Below are 13,525 nucleotides of genomic sequence, written 5' to 3'. Positions count from 1 at the left end.
TTTTCAGTTTATTCGCCAGGTAGCGAGGCGAGGAAGTGTGCAAGGCTTTGTTGGTGATACAAGCCGTCTTGTAGATTGATCTTGCCTTGATGGGAAGCCAACGGAGGGAAGACAGAATGGGTGTGATGCAATGCTGCGGATACAACGATGTCTCGGCGCGCGCCACTTCTGGCTGCGCATCTACTGTGGCCGACAACAGGCGGGAGAAGCGGCTCCTCTGTTCTCCATTCCGCCCGCATACCTAAACACCCCTTGCATTCTGCTGATGCAAACCCGTTTTTGTCCCAAAGATCTGACCGGTAAGGGGGGCAGAGGTGTCTCATTTCAGATGGCCAATTTATGGAACACGCTAACACTTTATAAGCGCACCACTCAGTTTGTTTACATTCAGAAAAGGCCCCTAAAACATGGATGAACTCGCACCAATCCCTTGCTGTGACTAAAGGCAGGGTTTGAAGTGGGCCGGGGTCTCGCTGCTGCTGAGCAACTGCAGTGTTTTTTAAAGGAGGCCTCGAATCGGGTCTCTATCGAGCTCTGTTTTGTGCAGACAGCAGGCACATCGATGTGCGCTGCTCACACTGCTCACTTCTCACTAGTGGAGAAGTTACGACATGGCGTCATACCAGGTGAGCTTTACATGGGAAGAGAAATCATTTAAAGAGTTATTTTCTCTCTGGATTTCCCTTCTCTTTTTGAAACTCTGGAGCAGCAAAATTGTCGTGGTGTCACCAGGGCTTTAAGTGGAAGCTTTTTCAATATTATATACTAGCTATAGTTGCTGCAACTTATTTATCATATGCAACTATCGACCATTGACAAAGCCAACAGTCCTGACATGTTGTAGGTATGATTTTACTTGTTGTATCATATATCTTGATGCAATGACACAAACAGCAGTCGGGCGGCACACTACGCTAATCACAGATTTTTAGTTTAGGTGTTTTTAAGCCACGCCCTTAATTACATTGGCCGCGCCCCTTTGAAAGACCTCCCAGTTTTTTCTTCCCACTTAAAGTCCTGCCTAAAGGTATGTTGCTTCCATCAGTGCCAGGGCACCTGTATAGTTATTAGCAACTTTATCAATCACAGAAAACAAATTTCTTAGACAGTTAGTGGCCCTTCCCTCGAGTACCCCACTGCTTCCTCTCAGATTGGATCTAGGTTTAAGGCCAATTGCTGAGGAGTTAGGTTTAAAGCCCTTAGCTTTTTGGCGACGAATATGGAGCAGCCAGGATCTTGGTGATTATAGAAGCGAGCTCCGAGAGTTCTTGGCTTTACCAAACACCAGTAACATTCCCTGGCTAAAATACATAAGGAGCACATGCGAAAGTTTAGGTCTTCCGGAACTATGGACTGACCCTGCTATTTCAAGTAGGAGGACCTCCCGAAAGGCACTCTCACAACTTTACTATCAGTTGAAGCTGACTACTGATATAGGTAATACACGGGTGGGATCATTGACTCACACATTCATACAACTCAAAGATTCCTACCAAATGGAAAGTGTATTAGATGGCATGAGTCCTGTGCTGGCAAGAAAATTATATCTACACTGGAGATATGGCTCTCTACCCTTGAGGGCCTTCACTAGCTCTTGGTCCAATCCCCCAGCAGCAGAGCAGTGTCCAGCCTGCACACATCCTCATGAGAGTGACCTACATGTGCTCTTCTTTTGTAAGGCCTACCAAAGAGCGAGGAGGTATTGGCTCCTACCTGTTCTCAAAAATATGGGCTTTAGGAAATATCTGCCCGCGTTTAGAATCCTTAAAACTGACTTGTCACCCCCGATTGTCTTTGCTGTAGCAAAGTATTTAATGGCTATGTGGCACACACGATCTCGTATTCTAAAAGAGGGGGGTATTGTATAAAGTTACAAGATATTGGTTTATCTTTATTATGGATTTTAATGTTTGAACTATGTAATTTTTAAGCTTGTGTGCAATTGAAAATCTTTTTTAAAAAACATTGTAAATTTTAAATTTCAAATAATGTTATGCATTTATATCTTTGATGGTCTAAATGACCGAGAATAAAGATTATTGAATTGAGTTATTAGCAGCGATCTATACATCTCTATAAAATGATAATTATTATAATTATAGCCATAGTTTATTTTTATGAAAAGCCAGCAGTAAGTGACATGAATTTGTAAAGCGTTCAATGTTGGGGAATGTAATACTATCCATTAATGTCAACTAAGCGTTAGGAATGCCGTGCATCAATTTTTCCTATATTAATAGATCTGTACTATAATTGGAGTAATAAAGAACAATGCTATGCCGATGTGACACAATATTCAACCTGTAACAAACATGTTATGCGTTCGTTAAGCCCGTGCTCGTTAGTTGGCAGCGGGCACCGCAGGCTGGACGCCTCGCAGTGTCGTCTGGCTCACACACACTTAATTTGGCAGCCACTCGAACACAAGTCGCAGTTTGATTTCCGCATTCCCCGCAGTGTTTTCCTTCATCTTTCAGTCTGCTTTAAACTGGGTCAGGCGCACCTGCCTGGGGTATCTACGGCGCGCGCATCTCTCCGGATCTCCTATTGCTGTGTCCCCGGACGGCCCTGTCTCCGCTGTGCAGCGGCTGCTGGATGCTGCCCCAGTCCTCGGATCCGCAGCGCGCGCCGGGACGTAGAGTACCCCTCCGCTCCTACTGCTCTTGGTATCTTCCTCCTCGTGCAGGCAGTCCCTGCCCTGATACAGCTGCCGCTGAGCATCTGTAGAGGAGACCGGCTTTGCTTCATTCAGCTGGTTCCCAGGGAGGCAGAGCACAATGCATTGGCATGCATTTCCGTAGCTGTTTCTGTCTGAGTGTCACGGAGGCTACAGAGCACCACCACGGAGTGCAGCAAAGCGGCTGTCTGTAGAGCAGGGCTTTGTTTTAAATTGAGCGGGGTGAAAGGAAGACCGGATTCGGCTCAGCAAACCCACCTCTTCGAGGCAGGTAAGAGATGGCGTTCACAAAGTCTCCTGGGGGTGCTCACTGGTTCTGTGCAATCTTGGACTTCGTAACCGGACGTGGCAAGTCCCCAGGTGTTTGTTGAAGGGTGGCTCTGGGGTTGTTTACGTCCTGTGTGTTCGCATCGCTGGACAGGCAGGGCGATGACTGCACAATGAGATGGCCCTCCACACCATTTTAACTGTGGCTATCTTTTCATTTCATGTCATCACTGCTATTGCTGTTTAACATTTTTCTTGTAGCAATTTTAATATTTACCGAATTCTTTCTCAGGCTGGCCCAGGGACCCTCCTCATGGCTTCTTCTGCATTAGCTGATTTTAATAGGACGGACTCCGACCGGTTAAATGAGATCAAAGGTCACTTGGAAATTGCCTTACTAGAAAAGCATTTTTTACGTAAGTACAGCATATATTGCAACAATGTTTTTGTAGTATTAACAGTGCGTGCGTTCTTTGTGCATACTGTGTTTATGCTACATTATAAGGACGGGGCGGGGCTCGAGGACGTTTTCAATTTCTTCACGATGATAAATGTTTTTCTTAGGTATGCTGCTTCCGATCCCGGATAAATATTAGCTGCTGGTTCGTGACTTGGAACGACTATGTGCCCCGGGTCTTCTTGATTTGATGCGTGCTCGTCTGAGTGCTCATCATTATGCCTCTGATCTCACCCCCCCCCCCCTTCACTGGGTTTCTTTTTAAGGTCTGACAGGCTGTGTGTGCGTTAGTGATGCATCAACTTCCATAGCTTGCTTTGTTCCTGGTGCACCCCACGCCCTCTTCAAGAATGTCTTTCTAGTCTGTGGGCATTGCTCAGAATTCACCCCCCCCCCCCTCCCAGTGACTGCCCTGCCCCTGACCGCTCTCTCGTTGGCACCCAGCCTGCTCCTTTTACATCGATCCACACATGACCTTGCAGGCTATTGCTGACAGCCAACTTCAATAGCAAAACTGACTCGCACCCTATCCCTTTGCCATTCTTCTTACCAATAACTTATTTACCTCAGCAACGGGGACTCCACACTGCCACATGACCCCAGGCAGCAAGGCCTGTGTTCCAGTGCACACTGGAAGAGATCTGTTTTGACCTTCTCCCTAGCCCACTATTCATGCTGCTGCTGATGAAGAGGATTGTGTGGTCCATTCTTTTCTTCATCACGAGACCTCCAAATTTCCCCTTTATGGTGCAACTCTACATGTTACTTTATTCATTTTATTCACCTGGTAGTTTGTACCCCACATTATTTATAATTTTTAAAAAAAATTGCTGAATGAGCGGTGTTCGGATCATATTTCTCTCTCACTCTTTACCACCTCAATTTAAATCGATAGTAATATTTTTCATATCTGTGTTTCTACGTTGGAAATAACGCACATTTCTAAAACGAAACCACTTTTATTCAACAGCATGCAAGTTAGTACAATTTTTAAGAGTTTTATGTTATTTTTGCGCAATTGAAATACCGGTGAGTGGTTAAAACCATAAATAAATGTGCAAAACAAACCATAAGACATGCTTTTGCCGCCGAGAGGCCTGGTATAATTTGCAAGTGATGGCGTGAGGGCATCAATCAGCGTCTTACTCGAAGAGTTAATGATGGGTGTGAAGAATTACTTTTTCTGCAAAGAGTTGGAGCACAACAAGAAAGTGACATTTTCTCCAAGAGCCTGAGAGCAGTTTTAGATGGCCCATGCATACTTTCAAGTTACGGTGCCACTCGTTTGTAGCAGTAGTCTAGGTTCAAAGCCACTTCTCAGTTATTTGCACAGGCCAATAGTAAAAGAAGCACTGTCAGAAAATAAAATAATGAAACTTAATAAAACGATTTGAAATAAGAAAAAAAGTGAACTGAAACCACAGATCCAATAATTAAAAATAACGTATGAGTCACCCCAACGTCTGACCAGTAGAATGTCCTAACCAGTGTCGCACACCATATTCTAACAAGGGTGCTGCTAAAAGATTGTCTGTATTCAGAAAAAAGTGTGTAATTTCTGAAAACCACCTTAGTGCTGAGTACAGCTTTGGAAGTCCATGAAGCAGACAAACCTCCAAGGTGAAAGTCATCAGCTAATTTGTTAGAGGAGCGATGTTGATGGCCAAACCTCCTGAAAGTGTAGGCATTATGATAAATGCGAAGCATCACCGGGCAAAAGAAAAAGGATATATTTTTAAGAATGATTACAGCCGGAATAGAAGGGGGGGCTGTATGCATTGATGAGGGGGGAGCAGTCTGGTTTTTTACGAGTAGTTCAAAGCATTGTAATGTAATTGAACATAGGATGAATAAGGTATGATCAAGGAGTCAAACATGACAGAGCAACAGTATGGGATAGGAGGAAATGCAAATATAAAGAAGTGGTGGTTGGGGGTGGAACAGGCTATGAATACTTTACAAACTATGCAGGGATAAGAGAAGTCGAAAAAGAAAAGGGAATCATGAAACAAAAACGTGAGCAAGAAAGAGACGAGCAGATGGAGGAAGAAAGAAAATGGAAGGATGGTGGGAGGTGAGCTATTGAAATTTACTTGAGTGTATCAGAATTAGGATGACTCCTCACAATGGCATGCATGTGCTGTGCTTATTGAAAAACAATGTAAATAACAATCGTATGAATATGTGACGAGGGGGAATAGTGTCTTTAAGCCTTAAGATATCCAGATTCCCCAAAAGGCCTGTAAGGAGAGCTCTAGTGTTTTTCCTTCGGAGTTTTATATAAGCGCAAACTTGGCCCAAAGGTATCGGAGTGCTTTACATGAGCACCAGTTGTGGTCCATGAGGACACATTCATTTTTTGTTAGGCACAAGAAGAATAAGTGATTTGCCTAGAATCATAGGATGTTGAGCGTCGTTGCCGAGACTCGAACCCGGTTCCCCATATTTTAGGTTGACTGCCCTAGCTGTTAGGCCACATCCTCTCCCCAAATCTCTCAGATGAGATGAAAAAAGACGTCCAAGTCTTGTGAGGGTAAGCAGAAAGAAATTAAGATGTAAGCACACCAATGACATTAGAAATATGATCATGGTGAGTAAAGGAAGGAGATGGAAAAAGTGAGTAGGTGGGGAATGGAAATAAAAATGAAAGAAAAGGCAGTCCGCCTTGGTACAGGGAAGAGGAAAATTAGGGCTAAAGAATACTTCAATTTTGATACTCTAGGTTCGCAAGATGGGTACTGTACCTACATTTAGATGACCCCCGTTAGAGGTGCTTCTCTAGCGAAGGATAGGTGACTGCCCCTGCTGCCATACTCTGCGGACCGTTGATCTGCAAAAGAAGGATCTACAGTACTGAGCATCCAAAACTCCCAAAATACTCTTGCTAGTCTTATATATTGGATGCATACAACCAGTTCTCCCTACTGCTAGGCCGATTGCAGAATAACTAAGCAAGTGGGCACTAAATCGATAAATCTCACAATGCAGCTCCAGTGGCTTATTGATGGCACATTATCCACTGTTCTCGGACTGCAACTGTGCCTATCTTCATTTTAGGTCTGGCTTCAGCTAAAACCGTTTTATTTACTAGGATTATATGCTTAAAATACTTATTCTCCCAGCCATCCTTTTCCATTGGTTTTGTTACTGTTTGTTAGGTCGAGCCTAGCGCAGCGGGCAAGTGCTGCTCTAGGAAGACGACCTCTTGGAATCCCTCTGGACTTCTCACACTATCTGTTTTTAATTAGCGTGATTGCCGCGCTGCCGTGCTCACTTGCCCCCGCTTCTCTCTCGTGCCATTTTTTTAACCAACCCTCCCTTCACATGCGATATGCACACGCACAGCCCTGCCAATGCTCTGTTTGTAATGAGAAACTTGTGCATTTGCTGTCATGCTAGGCCCATTGATGTTGACTTGTAGAAGGAGGAGGGCAGCAGAATTGTGTTCTGACAGTGGCGGCAGAGGTAGCGAGGCCTCTGCTTACACACACAGCTCCTGATTTTCTCTACTGTGCTCGCTTTCTGATTTGGTACTGGCATTATATAATGCAATCTTAACTTTAAGGCAAGCACCCTATTAAACTTATGTTTGACCTCACAACCACAGGTTTGAACCCCAGCGCGTCTGCTCAGCCTTTCATCCTACTAGATGCCGACAGCGGAATTAACATTAATTTGTTTGGCAATAAACATCTGTCACTCTGCACCAAGATGCAGCATACTCCAGCCCTGCTTTTACTTGCACACTGGGATGACATACTTTCACCTCCTTTCAATTTGGCTCCTGATTTTCTATACTGTGCTCGCTTTCTGATTTGGTACTGGTATTATATAATAGGACCCAGTAGCGACGGTGCACAGGCTGCCATCTGTTTTGGGTCAGGTTTCATTTCCAGACCTTGCCGCTTTCATTAGAAGGCGCGTCCCCTCCACCCCACCTCCACAAGAGTGCGCTTTCACTTTCTCTAAAACACAAAGGAACAGAAACCAAATCAATTACGGTGACCTCTTACTTTTCAGTGGAATAGACATCTCCGTCTAATGAGCGGGCCTTGGCCAACAAGCCTACCCTGGAAGGCAACAAGCAGCTGCTACAGTAGTTAAAGCTCCTTAAAGACTACTCGTGTCTTGGGGAGGAAGGGAACGATCCTCATGGGGTTTCAGTAAATAGCTACATTGTGATGCTTAACCTTTTGTTGACCGGATTATCATGCTTCTGGTTAAACAAAACAGAAGAATGTTAGCAATCAGCATTTTACTCTAACTGTTGTGGAGAAAAAACAAACCTCTACAGCAGGTAGGCACAGCGTAACTCTGCAGAGTGCATCTTTTCGCTCCCCCACCTCAGAAATCTGCAAGCACTTCTCCTTTCATTCCTTTTTATTTTTTGCATTATGTAGTGCGAAAGAAGGTATCAAAGCACTTTACATAAGTACTAGTTTCATTACAGAAATCTGCCCGTGGGTGATAATATGCTGCATGGCTAAACACTTATAAGGTCCCAAAGGCGAGACCTGTTGGCTATGCCAATGCTTGTTTTTCACATATTTCTTCTGCCCACTACACTACAGCATGGAACATTGTTTCAATAAGTTCACTGAGAGTGATGGCATTCTCCTGTTTCACAGGAGCACTTTAACACACAAAGGTGTCATACCCAGTGCCAAGGACTACAATGGCAGTTAGGCAAAAACATTGTTAATCAGTGTTGTATTATTAGGTGTGGTGTTAGCCAAGACCTTTGGATTCTACTAAAATCATACGCACAGTAAAGGAGATTTCAGACAGCATTCTTCCTCTATTGATCTCCTATTGAGTCATTCTAGTTTTTTTCACTCAATACAGCACAAATCACGAGACAGTAGGGGTCAGCCCACTTAAGCCATTTGCTATCTTAACTGTGAGTGACAGCATTTTTGCCCTTTCACAAGGAGCACGCCCACACACGGCATATTTCTCTTGAGTGCAAGGGACCGCTTTAGCAATGTCTGCTTTTTGATATAAAAAATACTTGTAGCCATTTTTTTTTAATATTGATCTGGGCCCACAGCTTCCTCAACAAAGTTTGGTAAAAACTATGACAAATGAAAATAAGCATTGACCAACCCAAAATGCTGGCTGCCAAAGCAGACCTATTGTTTTTTTTCCAATGCTTGTTTTCTCATGAAGTCGATTTGTTGCCTGTCTGGTGTGCGATCTGTATATAGTCTCCCACATAAACACATAGTGAGGATAGCTATCCCTTTTTATTTTTTATTCAGAGAACCTGGATAGGTTACAAGATGGCCAACTTGTACTTTTGTGCAACTTGTACTGCACATCTAGATTTCCCTCAGCAAATGATGCATTATCATTTTGAAAGCACTTTACATTCTCATTGAGGAAAGATAGTAGTCAGCAATTATGATATGTAGATTCTTTGAGTTCGGTAGTACACCTCAGCCACCACCACAAAACTCCTGCTCCATCCCTCTCTTTTGAATCATAACTTCCCCACATTCTTTACACCCAAGAACTCCAAGAATACATTCTTTGGAACACCATGGGTACCCACATTCCATGATAAGAAGATACCACTCGCCTCCCTCCCATTAACAAAACAATTTAATTCCAAAAGCACACAAATCAACAATAAGATAAACTGAACAGGAAGCCAGAATATTGCAATTGTAAATAGGCATCTCTCACATGAGCTGAAAGCATACGAACATGATATGTTTAACAAGAATATCTTTACAATTGGAATTGTGTTATGAATTGAATTGTTACAAATTCTGAATTTACAGCTACCTTAACCACAGTGCAAGATCATACACTGTCCTTAAACTAAAGTGTGAAATCCTACATAGTCCATCAAATAACCTGGTCTCTTTCAACACTCTTCACTCTTCTGACAGCATTTTTGAACACCTTAATTACATTCATAGCAGATGAGTTTGGATAACGATTGAGTAGTTCTTTCTGTAGATTTTTTAGCTTAACCAAATCACCCACCGGCACTAAAGTCTTCTTCACAGCTTTGCAGACATAAAATCTTTTTACTCTCGACCGATTTCTTTAATTCTAGTGCTCTTCTCTCTTCTATATTATGTTCAATGATCAGACTATTTTCAGACTTAATATCACCCAGAAAGGACAAATCGAAGTATTAGCCCTCCTTATGTGAAGCAATTCAAACGGTGTGAGACCTGCTGCCATATGAGATGTCATTCTGTGGTTCTTAGCTTTATTAAGTCATTATTTTTTCTTTTTTAGAACATAACTGACCCAAAACATCTTTGTAAGGTTTTTTTTTAAAAAAAACATTGCAGAACCATTCCAGAATGCCATTAACCTCACGGTTATGCCTAATATCTCTATCACAAAGCCATTTCTCTGGACACCTGTTGTTGGTCAAGAGAATGGAGGGAAAACCTTGTTCAAGAAACTGATCATTGAAATGAATCATGTGTTTCAACAGAACTAGTAATTCTCTCTTCAGGCCACCTTGAGTACATATCACGCAATGCAATAACATAATTGTCAGAGATTGAGATCCTGATGGGACCTAGGATATCTAAGGCAATGTCCTCTCAATGTTCTTTAGGTAACTTTCTTAAAAACATGGGCTGCACTCTACATTTGATTCTTATCACAATTCAAACACTCCACACCTTCTCTCACCGATCTCTCAACCTGTATATCCATACTCTGCCAACATTACATGTGTCTGAGCCTTTCTTTAGTTTTTGAAATGCCAGGATGACCTGGGGCAAAAGCAGTCAAGCCCTCCTGCAAAGATTCTGGCGTAATTAATCTAGTTCCTAGTACTAGCAAACCACCATGCTCTGGAAGTTTATTTCTGACCCTCCAAAATCTACCCAATTGATACTGTAGTATATCTCATTCTTTCCAACCATCTTTGAGACAGTTAAACACTTGTTGCAATTCCAAACCCTCACTTCTTCCAACCACTCATCATCCTTTGGGATTCTATCACTAATAAGACAGTGTTTAAAATCATCATCTTCATTGACTACGGGCTCCAACTTATTCTTCTCGCTTGCACCGACAAGGCGAGAGCAGCAATCACCTAAATTGTTCTTCACTCCAGGCAAAAATGTCAAATTGAAATTCCTGTAAAGACCCCTCCCACCTCCTTATTCTTCCTTAGATGGCATCTATTCCTTTTCCCCCCCAAAATTTTCCTTCGAAGGTTTGATTGGTTTTAATCTCAAATTTGCTAACCCAAATACATTTTTCAACTTTTGCACCTCCCAATAAACTACCAGTGTCTCCTTCCCTATCACAGAATAGTTCGATTCTGCTCCTTTCAACCTTTAGAGATGAATAATCTAGTTCGCTCCACACCTTCATATCTTTGTAGTAAAGCAATCCCTTCGCACTGGCATCAGACAAGTTGACATTGTCATGACCCGTTTCAAAACTTTGTAATCAAGAGGCTTTACACATGATTTAAACAGAATAAATTTGTTTTAACCTTCATCTTTACCATGGCACTGAAACACCAAATCTTTTGAAAATAAATTAGATAGGTTTCATTTTTTCTGTGAAATTCTGGACAAGCTTGATATAATAATCTGACGTGTTCACAAATGTAATAACTTCCTTGCACACCTGCGGTCCATGTTCTTAATCGTTTTTACCAATTCCCTGCTAGGTTAAATACTTTAAGAAGTGATTTTGTGTCCCAAATAATAATTTAAGTAAGGGTGAATCTGCATTTCTTGAATTGTAAAGTTAATAATAATATTAAGAATAATCTTTATTCAGCATATAAAAATATGTGCATCAAAGATATCTTAAGCAGCAAACAAGTCCAATATGAACATTAATCATAAAAACAGGCGAATAAGCATTAAAACACAAAATCAATACAGTGTTGATATTCCCCTTGGTCACATAAATTCATAATACAGCCAACAACCTTTGCTTCAGGTTAAAAATAAAAGGCAATAAAAGTGATAAAAATCCTCAATTGGCAAGCAATGAGCTAATCCAGGACCTTAAAAAGTACCCCATAGTTAAAACTTTTGTGAGCCTCATACAGTGCAAGAAAATTGGCAGGGACTCTTGGGGCCTTCAGACACCCCTAGTGGTTCCTAGCTTTAAAGCAGCTCTTAAAAAGTTAAAGAAATCGAAAAGTGTAAAAGTATCTGATGACAATTGCAAAAACAGTAATGCAACACGTACCTGTTTGAATCTGTTTTCTTAAAAGCCTCATTCGGAGCACTCTTCTCGGATGTGAGTAGTACGGACAGAGCAGGACAAAGTGTAAGGTATCCTGTGGAGACCTATCGCCGCAGCCACAGGGTCCTTTATGTTCTATATGTAAAGTAAAACCAGGGGGTAGAGCCAATAGGTGGTGAAATAAGTTCAGCCTAAAATGTGTAATTAAAAATCTATTGTGTGCACTGGTTATAAGAGATAAAGTTCCATGCCCTGCGTTAACTTTACTAAAATGTGTTCTCTAACCATTATTTTTTTTTAGCTCCCTTTCCTCACGTTGTGCAGTGACATATTTGAAAAATAGATCTTTGATAAGCGCATTTTCCTGTGATCCCATTTTATCAATATTGGTAAAAAGATATGCTCGTCCTAATGTGGTGAGGGTGTCCTTCACATATTTTATCCATGGGATTTTTAGCGTGTGATCCAGGGAGAGATAGTCCTGTATTACCAATCTATTAAGGCCTGCCTCATCGTTGGACTAGATCTTCACCCAAAACAGTAGGGGTTTCACAGCCACCATCTCAGAGATGTACTTGGACCCTAATTCCTCGTCGCAATGTACGTGGGGGTGCTATGAGGGACTTTCAGCAAGCGGCTAAAATATTGTTTTTCTTCAATTTGTAATTTATTAGTCACCCTAAAACCCCACCCCACACCTCACTACCATATAAAACTTTGCAACTGCAGAAGGAGTGATATAATTTTAAAATCGTCCCAGATGACCAGTTACCTAGTCTACAAGCAAAGTTTGCAATTGCTCCAGTGGACCTTGTCAGATCAAGGCACTTCTCCAGCAAATGTTTAAAAGTAAATTTTTCATTGCATAAAATGCCTAAATACGAGAAGGCCGGTACTTTACCTAGAGTATGTGTGCCTACTGTGTAAGTATTAGGCTTCCTACACTTCTTCCCACTTTCCGTTATATAGGATTTTGTTAAGTTGGGGGACATGTCCATTTTGTTCATAAATGTCATAAACCCATCTAGTAAGAGCTGCAGGCCCTTAGGGGTAAGGGCGAGGAGGACCGCGTTGTCCACATAGAGCAGAACAGGGACTGATCTTGTACCTATCCTCGGGGTGTCTGCTTGTAATACAGTCAGGGCAGAGTCATGACCAATATTATAAAATGTAAACAAACTGCGCTAAAATACAACCCTGTCTTACCCTGATAGAGCAATGAAAATGATCCGTGGTTTTCCCCTCCTGTGTAGATCTAACTACAGCAGTAGTGTTAGAGTGTAGGGCCGTCAAGATGTTAATTATTGCCAGGTCCACCCCAAGCTCTCCCATAAGATTCCAGAGTTTGGAGCAGTTCACTCGATCAAAAGCCCCAGTGAGGTCCATAAAAGCTAAATTCAACGTTCCTGATTTAGCTATTATGACAAGATAAAGATTGAGGCATTGATCTGCTGTGGATTTGCTGGTTCTGAACCCATATTGTACATCGGTTATTACCTGGTTGGCCTCTGCCCAATCCTCCAACCTGTTTAGTACCACCCGCCCCAACACTTTCGCTGTCACATCAATGAGGGATATCGGGCGATAACAATGTGGGCTATCCCGATCTCCCTTCTTAAATATAGGGACAATGGTGGCAGTAGACATGATGATGGTATTACTGTTGCTAATGCCCCTTTTAAAACCCTCACTAAGAGAGGCACCCATACCTGTGTGTTGCATTGAAAGAGGTCTGGTGGGATCCCATCTCGTTCCGGTGCCTTATTCCACACGAGGCTCTCGATACCTAGTCTCCCCTCATCCAGAGAGAAGGGGATGGGATCAATTCCCCGCATTTCAGGCATTGATGCTTGCAATTCCTCCTCTCTGTGGGGCTGGTTATACAGTCCCTCGAAGTGAGCCTGCCATTGTTCTGGTAAAATATTTTGGCTTAG

At 42.3% G+C, this 13,525-nt stretch overlaps 1 protein-coding gene across 5 annotated transcripts in view; it reads left to right on the top strand.

Annotated features, from left to right (window-relative positions):
- Window positions 1-13,525, top strand: part of GRAMD4 (GRAM domain containing 4) — a 497,316-nt gene that overhangs the window by 157,018 nt on the left and 326,773 nt on the right. For 3 of the 5 annotated variants that reach the window (XM_085654072.1, XM_085654070.1, XM_085654073.1), the window contains exon 3: window positions 3,237-3,360. In XM_085654072.1, coding sequence (XP_085510198.1) covers window positions 3,237-3,360 — 124 coding nt within the window. Of the gene's footprint in view, window positions 1-2,813; window positions 2,949-3,236; window positions 3,361-13,525 lie in introns of those variants that run through there. The other 2 variants (XM_085654075.1, XM_085654074.1) reach the window with 2 other exon arrangements.

The sequence above is a fragment of the Triturus cristatus genome, chromosome 4_1 (assembly GCF_964204655.1).
Source record: "Triturus cristatus chromosome 4_1, aTriCri1.1, whole genome shotgun sequence".
NCBI classification, from domain to species: domain Eukaryota; kingdom Metazoa; phylum Chordata; class Amphibia; order Caudata; family Salamandridae; genus Triturus; species Triturus cristatus.
The sequence above is the reverse complement of the archived record's forward strand: the minus strand, read 5'-3'. Positions and strand labels throughout refer to the sequence as shown.